The sequence below is a fragment of the Pleurodeles waltl genome, chromosome 2_1, assembly GCF_031143425.1.
Source record: "Pleurodeles waltl isolate 20211129_DDA chromosome 2_1, aPleWal1.hap1.20221129, whole genome shotgun sequence".
In the NCBI taxonomy this organism is placed as follows: Eukaryota; Metazoa; Chordata; class Amphibia; order Caudata; family Salamandridae; genus Pleurodeles; species Pleurodeles waltl.
The window spans coordinates 777,192,551-777,214,929 of NC_090438.1; the positions used below are offsets into that span (position 1 = coordinate 777,192,551).

The 22,379-nt window shown below is 44.1% G+C and overlaps 1 protein-coding gene across 1 annotated transcript in view; it reads left to right on the forward strand.

Moving 5' to 3' along the window:
- The window catches only part of TPMT (thiopurine S-methyltransferase), a 149,637-nt gene that overhangs the window by 73,288 nt on the left and 53,970 nt on the right, over window positions 1-22,379 (forward strand). Inside the window, exon 3 of the mRNA XM_069218303.1 lies at window positions 19,169-19,261. Within this exon, the coding sequence (XP_069074404.1) occupies window positions 19,169-19,261 (93 nt within the window). The remainder of the gene's footprint in view (window positions 1-19,168; window positions 19,262-22,379) is intronic.

Here is a 22,379-nt window from a genome sequence, read left to right on the forward strand (position 1 = left end):
GTTCTGGAATCTGGGAGGAGCCACAAATTTCCTTCCACCCAGCGTTCCCTCAAGTCTCCCGATAAAAATGGTACCTCACTTGTTTGGGTAGGCCTAGCGCCCGTGACAGGAAATGCCCCAAAACACAACGTGGACAAATCACATTTTCCCATAGAAAACAGAGCTGTGTTTTGCAAAGTGCCAAGCTGTGAATTTTGACCTCTAGCTCAGATGGGACCTAGGGAAACCTACCAAATCTGCGCATTTTTGAAAGCTAGACACCTAAGGGAATCCAAGATGGGGTGACTTGTGGGGCTCTCACCAGGTTCTGTTACCCAGAATCCTTTGCAAACCTCAAAATATGGCCAGAAAAACACCTTTTCCTCACATTTCAGTGACAGAAAGTTCTGGAATCTGAGAGGAGCCACACATTTCCTTCCACCCAGCATTCCCCCAAGTCTCCCGATAAAAATGGTACCTGTGTGGGTAGGCCTGGTGCCCGCAAAAGGAAATGCCCCAAAACACTATGTGGACACATCAAAATTATTAAATACTAAACTACCCATTTTTGCTGGGGGGGGGGGGTGGACCTGCGTTTTTGGTCCTGGGCTCAGCAGCAATATAGGCAAACCTACCAAACCCAAACATTTCTGAAAACTAGAGCCCCGAGGGAATCCAGGGAGGTGTGACTTGCGTGGATCCCCCAATGTTTTTGTCAGGTGTTAGCCGCGGCGCCTACATTGCCGATCAGGATAATGTAGTCCTTTTGGACTACATATCCCATGACGCCTAGAGGGAAAGAGGTCGCTTAAAAATCAAGCACATACAGGAAGTAATGTGCGTTATTCGTTCCCTAGAACCCAGTCGGATGGACAACGAGGGCTCTTGTTGACGGCGTTTCCGAGGTTGAGTTGTTTGCTTAGGAGGTATAATTCCTCCTCCGGTTTTCCTTGGAGCCTGGGACTTTCCCGATATCAGCGGGAGTGTCGAGATATTTTCCCTGGGGAACCTGAAACGAAGGAGAGGTGGTAAGCGGTGAGACGATTTGGTGCCGGAATCCCTCGCCTTTCTTTTCCCATTATTACAGTTCGACAAGGACTCTGGTAACTTCTGAAGCACGGCGGTCTTTTGTTTGAGTTACCAATAAAGCACGAACGATTATCTTTGGGGCCAGAGAACATTATAGGTTTGGCTACGACAGAAGGTTAATGTTTATTTTTGCGGGACTTGAACTGCCGGGACGATTTTTCTTTTCAATACGTAATGAAATAACACAGGGTTATTCCTACAAATTGCGTGACTATGACATGGGGCTTAGTGGATTAACTGAGTCATAGGAAGGACTACGAGATAGGTTCTTATCGTCGTTAATTTTATTCCCTTTCTTTTTGTTTCTGTTTCCTCATTATTTTGTGACTATCTTGTATAAAAGTGGGTATTGAGCAACCCACTAGAGATCATCGGTGTTAGTTGTTGGCTTGTGGCGTCCATCTATGATTCAGATGGAGCACAGATAGGCGTTGGACTAGTTCTGCCCTCTTGAGTTATGGGCAGGTACGGTCGTTGGTACTTTAGCGAGACATTGCGAGAGTAGACAGGCAATGTGATACTAACACTGTGTATTCCTCTCTTTACAAATATCCCGTCCCTGCTGTTCCTTCCCCTTCCTTCCCTCACCTGATTACTCCAATGCACCGTGGGTTATATAGGTGACTTGGTGGTGTCAGGAGGTGGACCTTTATTTGCATCGCACCGAGTCTGAGGAGCTTCTACAACGTGACAGAATAACGCACCCACGAATAACGCTCCTCCCGCTCGGTGTGATGCAAAGATGGCGTCTATGGATGATGTATTACAGGCGTTAGTAGTAGTGCAACAAGAGTTGGCTAATTCTAGGGTGGAGGCAGCAGCATTAAAGGAAAAGGTAGAAAGGCTTACTAGGAATCCCTTCGATGCTTCAGCATCCACACCACAGGTAACCGTGAATGTCTCCCCTCCTATCCCTTTGGCCAGCCCGGAACGATATTCAGGGGACCCCAGGAAGGTTCAGGCCTTTCTAACTCAGTTGTCTCTACAATTCTCTTGTAGACCCGCGTTTTTTCCCTCTAACCTTTCCAGGGTAATGTTCGCTATTTCTTATCTTTCGGGAGACGCAGCCAATTGGGCCGTACCATTGGTCAGGAACGATGACCCCTTGTTATCGGATTGGAATGCCTTTCGGACGGCTTTCGAGAGGGTGTTTGATCATAGAACAACCACTTTTAGTGCTGACAGGGAATTACTGGAGTTGAGACAGGGGAGGTCTGATCTGGTCTCTTATCTCACGACCTTTAATAGATTGGTGGCAGAATCAGGGTGGCCAGAGGAGAAGAGAATGCCTCTCTATTATCAAGGTTTACGAGACGACATGAAGGATATACTCGCTCAAATAGACCCGCAGCCTTCCACTTGTACAGATCTTGTGAATCTTACCCTGAGACTGAACCACAGATTAGCAGAAAGAAGGGGAGAGCGTAGAGCGGGGGATAGGCGACCAGGCCTTCCAGAAAGGGAAGTGCGATCTGTTTTTACTCCCAATGATATAGGTGGGGAGCCTATGGACGTGGGAGCCGTTAGGGCACCCTTGTCAAAGTCCGAGAAGGAGAGTAGGAGGGTACAGGGGTTGTGCATGTATTGCGGCAGGAAGGGTCATTATGTAAGAGAGTGTCCCCAAAAACCACGTAAGAGATTCTCCTACTCCCCCACTCAAAAGGCAGCGGTTACGGCAGGAAAAACATCGGAGAAAGAGGATTTGCCCGTTATAGAACCCCAACCGGTGTTACGGTTAACTTCCTTAGCCCTTTTTCCACAGGAGGAAAAGGCGTCCCACCTTTTGTTAGCAGTGGAGCTGGTGTCCAAAGAACAAAAGTTTCCAGTATGGGCGATGATAGACTCCGGAGCCACGGGAAATTTCATAGATGCAGGGGTGGTTAGGAGATTGGGACTTCCTAGCATTCCGAGAAAGGACCCCGAAATAGTGTTGGCGGTTGATGGTACACTGCTGAAATCTGGCCCCCTTACAGAACATACTGAGGACGTTGGGTTGATCTTCAATGGGGTATCTCCGGAACATAAAGAAAGAATTAGACTGGATATAATAGAGGCTCCTCAGTATGAAATTATTTTAGGAATGCCCTGGTTAAGAAAACACAATCCTGTTATAGATTGGCAAACCAAGACGGTTAGTTTTCAGTCCTCGAGGTGTGAGAATATCTGCTTCTTGTATGACGAATCCCCCATGTTAGCATTGGCTCAAGGGTTACAGTTGGCCACAGTGATGGAGAAAACAGTGATATTGCCCTCTGTTTATACCGAGTTCAAGGATGTGTTCGACGAAGGTCAGGCTGAAACATTGCCACCCCATCGTGTATATGATTGCAAGATAGATCTGATTCCTGGAGCTCTCCTTCCTTCCTGTAGGGTATATGCTCTATCAGACCCAGAAACCAAGCATTTGAGAAAATACTTGGATCACTTCCTGGAGATCGGGTTCATTAGACCATCTTGTTCTCCGGCAGCCTCTCCACTCTTTTTCATAGCTAAAGCCAATAAAGAGTTGAGAACCTGCATCGATTATCGAATGCTGAACAAGAATACAGTGAGGAATAGATACCCTCTTCCTCTCATTCCTGTGTTATTGGAACAGGTGAAAGAGGCGATAATCTATACAAGGTTGGACCTGAAGGGAGCTTATCATCTGGTCAGAATCCGCGAAGGGGACGAGTGGAAAACGGCTTTCAAAACCCGTTATGGTCTGTTTGAGTACTTGGTAATGCCGTTCGGGTTGTGTAACGCCCCGGCGGCGTTTCAGTATTTTCTGAACGATGTTCTCAAGGAATACGTAGACCGTTTCGTGATCGTTTATATAGATGACATTCTGGTGTATTCCACATCCCTGGATCGCCACTTTGACCATGTTTCCTTAGTACTCCTAGCATTGCGACAGCATAGTCTTTTTTGCAAACTGAGCAAATGCGAGTTCCATGTCCGGAAGGTTGAGTTCTTGGGGGTGGATTTAAGCCCTGAAGGGTTTTGCATGTCGACAAGAAAAATACAGGCTGTTCAGGAGTGGCCAGTACCCACTAGTGTGAGAGACGTGCAATGCTTCCTTGGGTTTTCCAATTACTATAGAAGATTCATCTTTCATTTTTCTCACATTGTGTCACCTATAACAAGGTTACTAAGAAAGGGGGTGTCTTTTGTTTGGTCAGAGGAAGCAGAGGAGGCCTTTTGCTTTTTGAAACAGGCCTTCTGCTCCGCACCTATACTTCAACATCCACAGCCGGATGCCCCGTTTATCGTCGAAGCGGATGCCTCGGATATAGCGATTGGGGCCGTGTTATCACAAAGAAACAAAACCACCGGACAGCTTCATCCTGTTGCGTTTTTATCTAGGAAACTATCGGCTGCGGAACTTAACTACACGGTGGCAGAAAAGGAATTGTTAGCCATCAAAAAGGCATTCCAGGAATGGCGACACTACCTATGGGGAGCTCAACACCCGGTCACGGTATATACTGATCACCGAAATATGCAGTATATGAAGGAGGCAAGACAACTTACCCAGCGGCAAATGAGGTGGATGCTGTTTTTTTCAGAATACGAGTTTGTGGTGACCTTCCGTCCTGGGGTTGACAATCGCAAGGCAGATTCACTGTCTCGACAAGAGGACGTGAGAACCATCGCTTCAAGACCTGAGGAAGCAATCATCAAACCTGAAAGAGTGCTTTGTGTCCTTCATATCTCCCATTTCTTAGAAAAGGTTTCTAAGCATAAGTCTGCTGCTCAGTGGAAGAAATGGGCAGAGTTAAGTCAGGACCGTACCCTTAAGCATGGAATACCGTTGTAAGGTAATCGTTTGTATTTGCCAACACGTGAACTCCGAGTGCAAGCCTTTAATTGGTGTCATGATGCGGTAACGGCTGGTCATCCTGGTTACACCAAAACGGCGCAAATAGTTCAACGACATTTCAGGTGGGAAGGTTGGGCTAAAGACGTTGCGGCCTGGGTGGCTCGGTGTGAGATATGTGCACGGGCCAAGGGAGAAAACGCGAAGAGCCAGGGCCGACTGATACCTTTGCCCACTCCGGATAAACCATGGCAAACCATTAGCGTGGATTTTGTGGTAGGATTACCAATGGATCAGGGGTACAACGCTATCATGGTGGTAATCGACAGCCTTACCAAGATGGGTCATTTTCTCCCTTGTAGAAATCTGCCTACAGCCAGTCAAACCGCCCATCTAATTTTGTCTCAAGTGGTGCGATTACATGGTCTACCGAGAACCATTATTTCGGACAGAGGCCCCCAGTTTGTTGCTAGGTTTTGGCGTATGTGGTGCAAGGTGCTGCGCATTGAATCCGCACTGTCCACCAGTTTCCACCCACAAACCGATGGCCAGACGGAGCGCCTCAATCAAACCCTGAAAAAATATCTGAGGTGCTATGCAAAGGATGCTCAAGAATCCTGGGTTTCGTTGCTATGGCTGGCAGAACTATCATACAACAATGCTTGGCATAGCTCGATACGGGAATCTCCTTTTCGTGCTAACACGGGGTTCCACGCGGAAATGTTGCCCATAAACATACCTAGGGAAGTCACGGATCAACCTACGGTTCATACCATGATTAGGAATCTCCAATCCGTGCAAAAGAAGATACAACTCAATCTGGAGAAGGCCAAAGAACAGTATAAAAAGTGGGGTGATGAACATCGGCGTGAGGGGCCGGCATATCAGCCAGGCGATAGAGTGTGGCTTTCCACCAAGTATATACGCTTCAAGATGCGTAGCGTCTTTCATCCTCGTTACATTGGTCCCTATGAGGTGTTACGCCAGATAAACCCTGTGGCTTACCGTCTCAACTTACCTGCTTCCTTAAGGATCCATCCGGTATTTCATTGCAGCCTTTTGAAACCGGCTCTTTCAGCGACCCGGCAGGCGGTGCCTCCGGTGGTCAGAGATGGGCAGCTGGAGTACGAGGTGCGCAGAGTGTTGGATTCCAAACGACGGGGGGGTAAGCTGTGGTACTTGGTTTCATGGAAGGGGTACAATGCTGAGGATGATTCATGGGAGCCGGAAAGCAATGTCCATGCCCCTAGGGCGGTACGGCTGTTTCATGCCCGTCATCCCTCTAAACCTGGTCCTAGGAGGCGCTTTGGAGGCGGGCGTACTGTCAGGTGTTAGCCGCGGCGCCTACATTGCCGATCAGGATAATGTAGTCCTTTTGGACTACATATCCCATGACGCCTAGAGGGAAAGAGGTCGCTTAAAAATCAAGCACATACAGGAAGTAATGTGCGTTATTCGTTCCCTAGAACCCAGTCGGATGGACAACGAGGGCTCTTGTTGACGGCGTTTCCGAGGTTGAGTTGTTTGCTTAGGAGGTATAATTCCTCCTCCAGTTTTCCTTGGAGCCTGGGACTTTCCCGATATCAGCGGGAGTGTCGAGATATTTTCCCTGGGGAACCTGAAACGAAGGAGAGGTGGTAAGCGGTGAGACGATTTGGTGCCGGAATCCCTCGCCTTTCTTTTCCCATTATTACAGTTCGACAAGGACTCTGGTAACTTCTGAAGCACGGCGGTCTTTTGTTTGAGTTACCAATAAAGCACGAACGATTATCTTTGGGGCCAGAGAACATTATAGGTTTGGCTACGACAGAAGGTTAATGTTTATTTTTGCGGGACTTGAACTGCCGGGACGATTTTTCTTTTCAATACGTAATGAAATAACACAGGGTTATTCCTACAAATTGCGTGACTATGACATGGGGCTTAGTGGATTAACTGAGTCATAGGAAGGACTACGAGATAGGTTCTTATCGTCGTTAATTTTATTCCCTTTCTTTTTGTTTCTGTTTCCTCATTATTTTGTGACTATCTTGTATAAAAGTGGGTATTGAGCAACCCACTAGAGATCATCGGTGTTAGTTGTTGGCTTGTGGCGTCCATCTATGATTCAGATGGAGCACAGATAGGCGTTGGACTAGTTCTGCCCTCATGAGTTATGGGCAGGTACGGTCGTTGGTACTTTAGCGAGACATTGCGAGAGTAGACACGCAATGTGATACTAACACTGTGTATTCCTCTCTTTACAGATATCCCGTCCCTGCTGTTCCTTCCCCTTCCTTCCCTCACCTGATTACTCCAATGCACCGTGGGTTATATAGGTGACTTGGTGGTGTCAGGAGGTGGACCTTTATTTGCATCGCACCGAGTCTGAGGAGCTTCTACAACGTGACAGTTTTCTTACCCAGAATCCTCAGAAAACCTCAAATTTAGGTAAAAATAAAATTTTCCCCACATTTCTGTGTGGGATCACCGCACAGGGGCGAATTTCCTACCACCCAACGTTCCCGTCAGTCTCCCGGTAAAAATGATACCTCACTTGTGTAGGTGGGCCAAGTGCCTGTGACAGGGAAGAGACAAAAACATGTCGAAATTGAGGGGGAAGCAAAGCGGGTCCAAAAGGACAGATTGAAAAAAAAATTATTTATAGGCTGACAAGTGGGGCAGAATTTTTATTGGTGTAGATGAAACAATGCTGGGTGGTAGGAATTTTGTGGATTCCTGCAGATTCCGAAAGGTTCCATCACAAAAATGTGTGATTTCCAGCAAAGTTGGATGTTTGCAGGGCATTGTCGGTACGAAAATGGAGCGGGTGCATGTGAAGTACACCACACTGGACTCACCCATATGTTTAGTTTTCAGATGTTTTCTACATGGCAGCGCCCCAAAGTCCAAAAAGTGCAGCCCTCACCATTCTAAGTGGGACGATTTTGAGAGTTAGCCAAGCTCTCATGGCCCAAATGTAAAACCAAAACCCAAAATAACCAAATGTCCTGTTGCTTGCAGTGGGATAAGATGTTTTAGTGTGCGGGGGGAGCTGAAAAACTGTTACCCCCTTCAGTTGGGGTGGAGGCATCCACCACACAATCTTTTTTTTATTCCCTGCCATCTAGTAGCCTTCCCCCCCCGCGTCCCCTGGTTGTGGATCAGGGGTAATTGCCCCATCTACCCACCGGTGGGCAGAACAACTTTGGCCCCATTTATTTGGGGTGAGGGTATGGCCATACCCCCACCCTCTTATTTTGAAAAAAAAAATCTTCCATGTTCTCTGGTGGTCTTTCTGCCCTTCTTGGGGGCAGGTGGGCCTTCCAAAAATAGGCCGATCTGCCCCAGGGTGGGGGGGGGGGGGTGGAGGCAGATATGGCCTACAGTAATGTGCCCCATTGGGAGCTGCCCAAGGGGCTGCCCCCCAAACAAAACACACATACACACACACCAATCCCTGGTGCCTAAGCGGTTTCTGCCTCCCTGCGGGCAGATCAGCCTAATAGAAATAGGCCAGTTTGCCAGCGAAGGGGGGCAGAAATGGCCTAAAAACTATTTGTGCCCCCCCCCACACCCACTCCGGAGCGACCCTTGCCTTGCTCCCGTCATCAATATATATAAAAAAAAAAAATCCCTGGTGACTAGTAGCTTCTGCCCCATCGGCCTAATTAATATAGGCCGGTCTGCCCCCAGGAGGAGCAGAAAAGGCCTAGTAAAAAATTGGCCCCCAGGGAGCGACCCTTGCCTAAGGGGTCGCCCCCACCTTATCAATATAAATGAACAAAAAAAAACATCCCTGGTGTCTAGTGGCTTCTGCGCCCCCTGGGGGCAGATCGGCCTAATTAATATAGGGCAGAAAAGGCATGATAAAAAAATTGCCCCCCAGGGAGCGACCCTTGCCCAAGGGGTGGCCCCCATTATCAATATAAATAAATAAATAAAAATCCCTGGTGCCTAATGGCCTCTGCCCCCTGGGGGCAGCTCGGCCTAATTAATATAGGCCAATCTGCCCCCCGGGGGGGCAGAAATGGCCTTACATTAAATGTCCCCCCTTGGGGAGCGACTCTTGCCAAAGGGGTCGCTCCCCTTCTTTGTTTACACAAAGTAAACAAAATCCCTGGTGTCTAGTGGGCATTCCTGCAGCATGATCGCTATACGATCGTTCTACAGGAATTCATAGAGAGACAGGAAACGGGAAGGAAAAGCCTTTCCTTCCCTTTTCATGCCTCTCTGCCTCCCGTACCGAGGAGAAACTAATCAGTTTCTCCTCGGTCCGCGCTGGAAACATTGCTTCCAGCGTGATGGGAGTTGACCTCTGATGAGGTCAGCCTGCATTGGCATGCTGACGGTCAGCCCTGCCTTATGGGGATGGGGGAAGGCCCTCAGGGGGGAGCACCAGTGCTTCCCCCGAGGGCCCATACCAGGACGTAGTGGGTACGCCTGTGGCACCTCCGCGCCCTGCCACCGGACGTAACCACTACGTCCGTGGTGGGGAAGGGGTTAATGGTCCGGCAGTGGTTCATTGGTTTAGGCTGTAGGTAGTTGCGCTGTACAACCACACTTGTCAGAGATTTCATTCAGTTTGTGCCTGACTGAAAAGGAAATAAATGTGGAAATGAGACAACTGTGTTTAATTTAATGTTTTTCTTCAGAAATATATATATTTTTTTAAATGGAGAATCTACATCCTTGCAGTCGTATGAAATATGGGAAGGGCACAATGCTTTACATGCCATCGTTAAGCTCAGTGCCAACACCTATATATTTTCCAACGTTCTTTGATCAGAAGAAGTTAGAATTATTTTTTTTGCATTTTTTCAGGTTCTAAAAGTAATGACTGTCATGATGTCAACATCACAGTAGCTCTACATCATAAGATCGTTGGTTGATGCTATTACATAAAATTCCATTATATAAGACCCAGTTTAGAGGGAGGGACTGTGTGCTTTGTAATGTGAGCATTTTTTTATGTCTTTGAGGCTGTCCTAGGTAACCTTCTCTCCTTGCCTTGTATTGTGACCGCACTCTGTTGAACTGCCTTTCCTTGTTTTGTGATTGCCCTCTATATATTTGACAGTCTCTTAATCTATCTTGGGTAAAGGTGTGTTCATAGCATTGTGTGGTCATTGATACACATTCTCCGCATACTCCAGCCATTTAGTGTTGGGCGAGGACATTTTGAAAGGTGTTTTTGGGTCTCTCCTAGACAGCACAGACTGTCTGGTTACAAAAGACCTATTGTGCACTTAGAGTGGGCTTCCACCATGATTTATTGCTTACAATTGGTTGGCTTTATTGTAACTCTACTTTGCTTACTTCCTATTCAGTAGCTTGCGTTCATTTTCTTGTGTTTGTCTTTTCCCTAGAGTATAGCTGCTTTATTAAACTTATGATTGTATGACTCATGCATTTCAACTGCTCCCTTTTAGGAAACTATTTTTTATTTTTCATTGAGTACTCAGAGTGCCTGTGTGTTTTCCAACTGTATCTCTCCTGTGCTTCTCCCCCTCAAAATACAGCTTCAACTACTTACCCACTCCGCACTCTGTGCTGCTCTCTCTCATGTGCTTTCCACCCACACTCCCCTTCTTTCGCGCACTCGGATTTGTTTGCTCCCGTGTTGCTGTCTCCCTCTTGTGCTGCTTTTCTTTTTCTTTCCCACCCGTACCTCCAATAATGCTCATCCCCGCAGTCCTTTAAAGCGATTTTTCTCTTTACCGATCCAAACAACATCTGTCATCATGGATTGGTAAATTTAAAACAAAATAAAAGAAAAAAAGATGCGTGCATCATTCTGTAGGCACACGCAGTCGGGACTAGCAACATGGCTGCGTCATTGTGCTTCTTTTTTGCTTTTTTGTTCCGGTAAAGAGACAATCAGTGTGAGGACCAGGTACTGGGGTGTTTGCACAGGGTGCTATGGTAAAAGTAAGTAGTAAATAACAGAAAGAAAGGCAGGCAAAGTCTGCTGACCTCCAAACTCACTACTCTTCAAATGGATTATTGCTTTCTGCTTTAGATTGTGACCGATGTGTCAGACAATGAAAGGCAGCACAGAAACAGACCTTATCTCACCACAGTTCAGAGCTCCTCGTATCTGTGCTCGCAGTGCTTAATTTGGAAATAAAAAGTGCTGCTGCTCAAAGCTCTCTTCTGGAACACGCGGCTTCTGCAATTAAATGTGCGAGCACAGAATACTGAAGCACCATAATCCTAAAGCCATCTTTAGTCTCATTCATCAATTTACAGCCACTCCCTGCCCCTTCAGCTCACCCTTGCAGCTTTCTGCTTTCCCCCTTTGTGAAGCCTTTTAGTTTTTCTCTTCCTCCGTCTTTCTCATATGAGTCTTTTGCTTGCAGCAAATGCTTGAGGCATTAAAATAAGTGCCGACCCTCAAAAATAAGTCCTGGTGCCACGCACCGGAAACCACCGCCTCAAATTAAGCACTCTGTGCTGAGCAGCAGCTGAAGCATGTAATGAACGTAGGAGAGACAGAGCTTGACCCAATATTCTGATACTTCTGATTCTGTGCCTATGACAAGCCGTTGGGGAGATGCAGCAGTATGTATAACTATTTAGATCAACATATCCCCTGAAGAAGGGCTTTGGCCCGAATTGCATTGGTACTTTAAAGTGTTTATTTATGTAGTGGCTGTACACCATTTGGCAATGATGGGGCATAACACATGAAGATAAATGTGGCATTGATGAAGAAAAAATGTAACTAATTTACCATCAGTGGTGAATTGACTTTCTTACACTAGGAATACCATCTTTAAACAAGGTTAACAAGAACCTCAGTTTGAGATGGAATAGTAGTGCACAAAGGGGACACTGTTCCCAAGAAGGCAGCAGCGCTTCCAGTTCATTTGCATTTACGAACAAGATCAGAGAGCAATACCCTAGTGCACACTTAACCTATGAAAAGGGATCATTTTCAGAACACAACAAGGGGTGCATTGCCCATCACAGTTGAACACCTATGACATTTATATCATAATTATTGATTTATCACTCTTGCCACATAATATTCCACACAGTATTCAGATTGAAGCACAATCTGTTTCTAGCTCAGATTCATCAAAATAATCCTCCTGCCACCGAATGTGCAGCATGTAGGAGGCTGGCTCAGTTTATGGTGTACTCCTATGGTGTGGCATCCTATACTGAGTCCAGGCAACCCTTAGTGATAGTGTTTAGATGTCCAGATAGCAAAAGCTCTTCAGGGGTAGCTGTGGTGAGCAGTTCAAGCTTATCTAGGAGGAGTGTAAAGCACTTTCAATACCACGATAGTCAGTCAGTAACCATTCACAAGAAAGAACCACACCTGGTGTAGCAGAAATAAAGGTTGCTTTATTACAACACTAAAGCTATACTAACATTGGTATATATCCACCTGTAGATATCAACACACACAAATTTACACTTAGCATCAAGCAGGAAAAGCATAAAAATACATGGGGCCCTATGGAGGGGGCAAAGCATATACTAAGAAAGTGGTATAAGAATGGAGGTGCCCAACCAAGGTAAGTATGTTATGATCCAAAGGGCTGAGGGAGTAGGAAATTACCAGAGGTAAGTACTAGAAATCCCACAGGCGCCCGCGTGCAGAATTGTTATTGAGCCAGGTGTCCCATAGGCTAACATAGGACCGTTCCGGTTGGATTTTAATGGATTCAGGACCCTTCCCAGTGGACCCCTAGCAAACTAGTTGGCAGAAAGAAGGTTGGAGAGTTACCTCCTTCCCCCTGTGGATTCCAAGAAGACTGGAGTATCTACATCAGGGAGCCCAGGTGCATAGGGGTGAAGTGGCATTGGAAGCCCACGTTGTAGTCAATGGAAGCCTTGGTTGTCCAGTGGCTGTCGCGACCTGTGGACCAGGCCTGTGGAACCAGAAGGTTGATTCCGGACGTGAAGAACCTGAAAAAGAAGGGGACAGTGTCCGAACTACTCAGAGATATCCAGGGGGGTGCAGGTAGGCAATGCCTACCCTCTTGGAGGTGAATTTACTGCAGGACGGTGAACGAAGACCCTGTGCGGAGTCCAGGGGGATGCAGGAGATCCTTGGAGTCTCCCACGAGCTGTCCCACATCAGTTGCTGGATTGCAGGAGGGTCAGAGGCCAGCAGGACCACCAACGAGCCTTGGCAAATGCAAATTGCTGATTCAGTTTTTAGAGGACCAGCAGGGTCCTAATGACTCGACCCTTGAAGGGGAGTCAGGGCAGGCCTTCAGCAGAAAGGAAAGCCAGTCGGAGTCGGAGGAGCCCCACGTGTGACCCATTGGCATCAGGCACAGGAAGGCACAGAGTGGCCTCAGAAGCACAACAAAACAGGAATCCCACGTCGCAGGAGCTGCAGTGTGGAGCTGAATCTGGAGGTGCAGAGTGCTGGAGGTGTGGCTTTTAGGAACTCGAAGATCTCTTGGAGGAAGAGCCAACAAGCATTGGCAAGAGCAGCAGTCATGGTGCACAGGGGTTCCCTTCCGGTGGCTGCAGCAAGGGTCCACCTCTTCGAACTTGGTCAGAAGACAAGTTGGATCCAGAGGGGACCACAGATCCACCACCTGTGAGCAGAGTGGTCCAACGGACACCAGGATCCACTAGTCGGTCGTCATCATCTTGAGGTGCCTGTGGATGCAGGAGAGTGACTCCTTCACTCCAAGGGAGAGTCCTTCTTGCTTCTTGGATGCAGGCAGTATCCTTGTGACCCTGGGGGATGCACAGCCACGGATTTTGCAGAAATCTTGCTGGAGCTGGAGAAACAATGTTGCAGTGGGAGCCCCCGAACTGGATACAGTCTTTAAGTTCCAAAAGCAGACCAGCAGCGGTTCCGGAGGCCATGAGCAGAAGAGTTCCTTGAAAAGTCTTGCTTGACAGATCTGAGGCCCCACCCTCTGGGCGGCCCTTAAATAACCCTAAAAGGGGTTTGGTCTTTCTCTGTATGACCCACCTATCAGAGGCGGTCAGAGACATCATCTACCTGACCTAACCAGTCAGACGCTCCCAAAGGCCTCCATCCACCTTGTTTCCAAGATAGCAGAATCATCCTGCCACCTGGCACAGCTCTGTGCACCTTCCTAGGGGAGAAGCTAGACATGGGTGGGGGGTTCACTACTCTGTCATTTGTGTAGTTTCAGACCAGAGTGGGAACTGGTGGTTCCTAATCTAGTGCAAAGCGAATTATGCAAGGAGGCCACGAAATGTGCCTTTCAAAGCAGTCTGGTGGCGCTATAAGGCCACCCTAGCTAGAGACACCTATTTCAAAGGGAGAGGTGATGACACCTCTTCCTTACAGGAAATCCCTTGTTGTGCCTTTCCCTGCCTGAGTTAGGCTCATCAACAGGAGAGCAGAACAGTGTCTGGGGTCGGCAGCAGCGTGGGCTGGCAGCCAGACCCCATAAGGCTTCACAGGCAGAACTGGGGGATCCTCTAAGGAACCCCCAGAGTACATGGGATTGTGCAACTAGCACTGAAATATTTGTAGTTGCATGCTTCTAACATGTTTGATACCAAACATGCCTAGGTTTGGAGAAGCCATTATGTAGTTGGACCACTCATGTTGACCAGTGTCTACTACATACCTTAAGATGGCTTCCCTACACTTACAAAGCCCAGGGAATGAAGTCTGGGTTTGTAGAGGTATCCTCACACTTAATGACATGCACCCTGCCCTTGGACAGAAGGGCATACCAGAGGGGTGAGTTACAGTGTCCAAGTGCAGTGACCGTGATGTAAGGCAAGGCTTATATCTGAAGTGTAATGTGCATGTACCATTTCACACAGGTGCACTGGCAGGCCTGCAGACACAGTTTTGATGCTGCGAGTTGTACCATTGCCATGGATACCTAAGTACCATATAATAAGGAATTACATAGGTGCATTAGTATGCCAATTGTGGGTGTAAAATGTTTACCAGCAACCAAATTTAGAGGAGTAAGCACAGACACTGGTGTCCTGATTAGGAGGATCCCAGTGCACTACAGACTAAACACACTGACACCAGACAGAAAGTGGGGGTAACTATGTCAGAAAGATGCTACTTTCCTACAAAGCACAATGTGACTATTCGTGCTACATAATTTAGATGACCTGTGTTACATAATTTGCTGCATAATTGTGATGGTTGTAGCAGTGTTAAAGCACTGAGAAGTTGTTTGGAAACTGTCATTTTGATAATGAAACACATATTTCATAGAGACCAATTAAATATTTTCCATATTTCTGTGTCACTGTGAGGTGTGGGCTTTTGTACTACTACATTTTGTGCAACAGAAGCACCCAAACATGATCTGTCTAGCTATCTATCTAGAATATGTGACAGAACAACTAGGTCCTAAACAACGATAGCCTAAATCACTACTGCTAAACAACTAAAAAGTCTCTATAACGAAGTACTGAAAACTACTGTCTAAACAACAATTTTGCCTGAATAACAATTGCCTGAACAACAAATTTTAAGGTAAGCTTTTTCTTTTTTTTAATGGTTTATTAGTTGTTTAGAATTTTTATATATATATATATATAGATATATATATATATAGATATATAGATATACGTACATATATCTATATATATATGTGTGTGTGTATATATATATATATATATATATACATATATGTATATTCTAAACAACTTATATATATATATAATAATAATATACATACATATATATATATATATATATATGTATATATATATATATCGATGCAAAGCAGTCCTCTCACGGCGCGCTCCTCAGTTCGTGCCTGCGTCAGGGATAGACCAATTCCCTGTAATTAATTCCTTCCAAAAATAATTTTAAGTACTCCAAAAGACTTTGTATCAATATTTATTCTTCTTCAGAACAACCATCCTCATCACCAACGCGTTTCGACTATCACAGTCTTGATCATGGTAAGTGAGTGCGTTGTTTATGTTGCCTATTTATATGTACTTCCAATCTCTGCCATTAAGCAGCATTCTGGTAAAAGTAGTGCAACTAAACAAAATACAACCTAAACATGAAAAACAAGTGGAGGAACGAAAACAGAGAAAATTCATAAGGGATGAGGTGGATTACAATACAGGAAGGATCCTACCGTTTGCTAAAATGTTTGATATTTTAAAACAACAATTGTACACAGGACAACTGATGTTGGGGGAGCCTGACAATATAACGAATAGTGAAACGAGATGAAACTATTATACATGGATCAATCAACACCAAGAAGCAGAGGCAGAGGACGAGGACGTGGATGGGGAAAATCAGTGCCACAAGAAGAAAAAAATGGAGAAGGACACGAAGAGGGGCCAAGAAAAACAAGAGGTTACCCATTGCACAACAGACAAAGGAAATAATGGATAAGAATGAAGACAAGGGCGAGGATAATATTGTCATTAATTTATCAAAGCATGAACTAACAAAGCAAGATCTGAGTTTACTTCGGAGGGACCTTAAATTCTGCCCTGAAAGACATTTTGACTATGTAGAAACGAGAATTGATCTCTATAAGTTCATTCGAAAACTGAAGCTAGCTAAGTTCTTCCCCAAGAAGGAGCCCAAAATACAAGCGGCATCTAACCAAAAACAGGATAGATTAAAACTAAGTATTGAACAAAAAGCTGATCTAAAAAATGTGTTTGACCTGGCGCATAATCTACGAGAGGATGAGCTAACGGAAACACAAGTACTAACGGAATTAAATATTGACACAGAGGGCCAGGGCTTTTCTAAGTTTAAACCAAAATCAAAATCTTGCCCCAATTTGATCTCAGGAAACAAGATTGACACGTTCTATGAACTAGTGCTCACAGACTTAGAAAAAGTGGTGAATACGATACATATGAACTATAAAGAGAATCTAAGCTGTGTAGAGCGAGATGCGCTAAAGAAACCGGCCAACAATGGGGAATTAGAAATCAAACCAGCCGACAAGGGAGGGAACATTGTGGTGATGGAGAAGAGTGACTACTTGGAAGAGGCTCTCTGTCAACTAAATGTAACCACGAACTATTGTAAAGTATCAAAGAATCCCCTCAATCATCTAACCATGGACCTACAAAAGAGACTTCACAAATGGCACTCAGAACGTATATTGCATGATGATGAACAGCAATATTTGATGAATGAGTGTCCACTGTCCAACTATGTACTTTCTCCCAAAAATACACAAAACACTAATCAAACCACCTGGTAGACCCATTATATCCATCTGTGGGTCCTTATATGAAAATCTATCACAATATGTGGACTACTTTCTAGCACCGCTGGTTAGAAATCTAAGTTCATACATACGAGATACATGGGAATTTTTTAGATTTCTTGAGGACATTGCGTGGCAAGATGGATATCTACTAGTCACCATAGATGTAGTTTCCCTCTATACATCAATCTCACACACAGTGGGACTTAGAGCAGTAGAATACGTCCTGCAACAGAGAAGCATTCATGAGCTGAAACACTCAGAGATGCTATTGGAAATGGTAGAACTATGTCCGAGGAACAACGCATTCATCTTTAATCACCAATTCTATTCCCATACCTGTGGGACTGCCATGGGGGTTTCCTTTTCGCCAGCTACGCAAACCTCACCATGGGTTGGTGGGAGAAACATGTGGCTTGGAGGGAGGAGAATGATTCATGCATGGAAAAAACTGTCATATGTCTCCGTTACATAGATTACCTATTCTTGATTTAGAATGGTCAAGAGAAACAGTGTAAGGAATTCTTGGACATATTAAATATCAATGACCTGGGTCTACAATTCACATACAAAATGAGCAGGACAAGAATAGAATTTTTGGATGTGACTGTATATATTGAGGATGAGAAAATACAGACAATGCTACACCGTAAGACAACAGCAACCAATAGTGTACTACATGGCTCAAGCTTCCACCCGATTTCACTAAAGAAAAGTTTTCCTTATGGGGAATTCATCAGGATGAAGAGAAACTGTTCCGATGCAAAAGAAATGGAAATTAAGTTTAGAGAAACACAGCAGAGGTTCCTCAAGAGAGGATACAAGTATTGGGATGTAAAACAAGGGGAAAATAAAGGAAGATCTATGACACGTACACAGATACTGATGAACAGTCACAATTCAGTGAAAGAGGAGGATGATACAAACATCAGACTGATTCTGACCTACAGTAAAGAAAATCATAACATTTTGAACATTTTAAATAAACTTGGACTGTGATAAAAAAAAATCCAGATATTGGTAAACTCACAGGGATGCGACCGGATGTGACGTACAGAAGGGCACCCTCATTGAGAGACTATTTGGTAAAGAGCCACTTTATGTTGACAACACAAGAGAATTGGTTACAAGAAAAAAACAAAGGATTCACACGCTGCAATAAATGTAAAGCTTGTCGCATTGGCATCAATAAAAAGGACTTCTTGGATTTCAAAGGAAGAAATATACCCATAGAAGAGAAGATAACATGTGACACCTCAAACGTATATTGGAACATATAAGGGCGGTACAAAACGGAGATAGGAGCAATGCCCTAACAAAGCACCTACAGTGCCATGATGAAGCAGACTGGCAATATATGCGATATTATGGAATTGCCTGTGTGAAAAAACATGAAAGAGGAGGTGATAGGATACTGCAACTAAGACTTTTGGAGTCCAAAATGATTATCAAACTCAAGACTAAGGTGCCATATGGACTCAACGGTCATATGGTTGCATATACATGAATCTACATAGGACAAGGGAGCAGAAGCTCCCCTCTCCAATGATGTGCCCTTATGTTTCTTAAATGGATCTGTGGACCCTTAGTCGATTCACAAATTTACGGAGTATCTGGAAATTAACAAAATACCTCACCAAATGTAGCTATTTGAATTGTGCCCGGGATCCCATTTGTAACACTGATTTCTCACAAACAATCAAACTGATTTATGCCTTATGTCTAGAGCAATTCTGTTGATTTGTTTTTACCGCAGTACAAAGCATTTTCCTATCGGAGTTAAAATGGAAAACGCTCCATTTTTTAGGCCCTCCCTTCGCGCTACTTTTATTTTTTACCTCCTTGCAGCGATCACACAAACCTTGACATGCCAAAACGTAGCATTTTTCACTATTTGATTGAAATGTTTTGTGCAGATTTGTTAAATGCTTTCAAAGTTACAAGCATAGCAAGACTCGTCTTTTTAATGGAAACTCTTTTTACTATAGAGTTACTGTCACCGACGTTGTAATATATATTTGTGGAAGTAATTAGTATGTACGGAATTCTAATAATTCTCCTTACGTAAGGCATCACATTTTTGTAAATTACATCAGCATACTTTATTCATAGTCCTGTTCTGTTTTTTTCTCCACAGATTATTGCGTGCACACCTGAATGCTCTTCTGAACAATAGAACTGGACTCAGGATATTCTTCCCATTGTGTGGCAAAGCTGTTGACATGAAGTGGTAATAAAATATCATCTATTTTCACATGCCCTTCCTTATGAACAAGTTTAATAGATACCAGCAGAAAACGTAACAGTAACTTGTGCATCCTGTTCTACTTGAATTATTGTAAAGACTTGATTTAGGTTTGTTCTAACAGCATGAACCGGAATATGGTGTAAATTCTTCCATTAATTACAATAATTTTAAAATCTAGTTAAATTTGAGGGACAGAGTAATCATCTATCCAGTTTATTTGGGTTCTGATGTAAAATCTCAGATAGAACAGCTGCACTAAACTATGTGTAAGGCTTAATTTACAAATAATGTTTGGTGAATCGATGTCTCTTCTGGGCTTTCCACCCGTTATAGATAACTTCCCAATGGGGCTGACTTGGAGCGCGTAAGAGAACTGTAGTAGATGTCTTAACAAATTAATTTGTGCGTTCTAAGCATTCTGAAGACATTGTTGCTTCATCCTTTGCACTAAGTGTGAGTGGTAAACAGTTAGTGATATAGATACTCGTGATCCTGGTTGCCACTGTTGAAGCAAAGCAACAGTGACAATTTACCTGGCTGTTTGTCAGCATTCCCATTATGTAGATGGTATCCCAGTTTTGGAGATCTAAATTTCATTCTTGGGAGGCATCATTGCCCTTGAATGCCTAGCTGTTTAAATGTAAGGCTTCCGGCTACAGGATGTGTCATCGTTCAATTGGAAGTCATATAGAAAGCCATAAAGTCTTCAACCACAGGGAATTGCAAAACTAAAGCAAAAATATATTCTGCTCCATGAACAACATGGCAGGATATTAGCCCATTTTCATATGGAAGCAAAAGGGATCTTTAACCACAAATTGCTAGTGCAACAGTTGTAAGCATAAGAAAAAATTACAGTTTGTGCTACCTTTATGTTGAGCCATTATTGGAGGCTCTGTATGCTTTGTTTATATGAATTCCGAACTTTTTTCAACCTCCTGCATCAAACTACAAACTTGAGAAGATGGTGCAACGTTCCTGATGTATATCAGAATGTCACCACAAACCTCATATTGGTGATTCATATTCACACTGATTGACCATTCATTTCATCAACATGAATCCTCAAATATTATTAATGTTTTAGTTTATAAATGCTCATACAGCAACAGGAGAACCTGTCTAATGGAAGAACTCATTCAGCAGTTTCACTGAATGTTTTTAGTAATAAAAGCTGAATATTGTAACTGACGATCGTGGCCTTTTTGATTACCATGCGGTTGCCACTCAGTTGTACAAATCCAGTTTGAGATCTCTCCTCCTCTATTTACACCTGTTGCGTTTTTTGTTCGTATTGGTTGCTTTCCAGTAAAGACCATTGTGTGCAACCCGCACTGCCATTGAATTTTTCAATGTATCCTTCTAATGAACTGTACTGGGCTAGACTAATGCTTTGGCCATCATTGAGAAATCTTTTTTTTGATAATTTGTACTGTCTTTACTTTATACAACAGCTATAATATAAGGCCAGCGCCTTTTCAGTTGTTAATGGTGTGCTGTACATCTGTTAAAGACAAATAATCTGTTGACAGTGGCCTGAGGCTTTTGTGGGCCATTTCTGGAATCAGTCACGCCTTGAGCATGTGCTTGCGGCAATACAGTAGTTTGACATCTCAGAAAGTTATCTGAAGAATCAGATACCTAATGTAGATTACAATGAAATCTTGAGGACAGTCTTTTTTCTCCATTGACACATTTTAACCGTTTAAATAACTTATTTTTAGGATTGTCCTAAGTTGCATGAAGCAGTACTTGAATCATAAACCTGTCTTGTTGATCGTGGCTTTCTGATCAACAATGAAGCTTCATACCTGCATGTCAGAGAGTCCAGAAATATGAACATTTGTTTGAAGTAACGCTTCATACCATTAATACCAGATAACAGAGTGAAAAAGCTGTGTACAAATTAAATGTCTTGATTTGGAAATAACGTTGTTCACGGACTGCACACATATCGACTTTCTTCCTTCCGTTCCATCATAAACCCCATGGTGGTTTGGAGCTTTTAATTTTGCTGGTGGCTTTCTCTTTCTACATTGCAAGGTAACATTTATTGACAGCAGGATTATTGTTTTCTAAGGACTTTGCCAGTGAAAGATTACCTATAAAGTGCTAAACTATTTTTGGCGAAAAATGTAAAAAAGTGAAAGGGACTGCTGTGTCATTGCAGCAGTGCTAGAGCTTAAAGTTTAACCAGACGTCATCAAACAAAGGGTCCCATGGGATCCTTATTGTTGGTCGTGTTTCTTGGTGATGCATGAGTGGTTAAAGAGAAATGGAGGTTTTCTTCCCACAGGAAAACCCCTTCAAAAAATTGGTCGCCATAAGTAGAAAATGAAACAAATTCCCTGTTAGGGTTGATATTGGTTTCTGGTCTGCCATATATTTGCCATTTGTTTATTTAAACAGCAAGACAGTATTGTAATTACATTTTTATATTGATATTGTTTCAGGTGTCCATAATGACATGTATAAAAGTAACAGGCCAACAATGCAACATTGCAGCATTTCCCCACATATGCAATACACAGTTCTCATAAAAACGCACACGTGGGAGTACAGGGGGGTAAAATCTGCACATACTACATTCTCTTAACCAATAATATGCACCTGCTCAGTCCAGGACCTTAGGCCCAGGAGACGACTCTAGCGACCATCGCCACTCTCACAGCATCTCATCACTTCTCAAAAAACCTTCTTCTATTTAAAGGGTCACCTAGTGAGCACCTTAGGGCTACAGGCATAAATCACTACCCTCCCCCTTCTCCCTCTCTAGCTGTTCCACCATCTCTCACAATAACGCTAGGTCACCTTCCACATTCTCATTTGTAATTATTATATTTATATAGTTCTTACCTATGCTTAGTTTGTAAAATTGTAAGTGCCAGGTCCCTTGTCAGGAGGCCACTGTAGCTTGCAACACCCATTACCCCAGGAAGCCCTACCGATGACAGTACCAACACAGCTACTAATCATCACACTCCTACAAGTGTGGCAATTCAGACTATTCCAGTCCCGCAAATCTATAAGAATGTCTTGAGTACATGTATTTGCCATTTTTAACTTATATTGAATAAAGAACTGTTGTTGTGCTCACCTC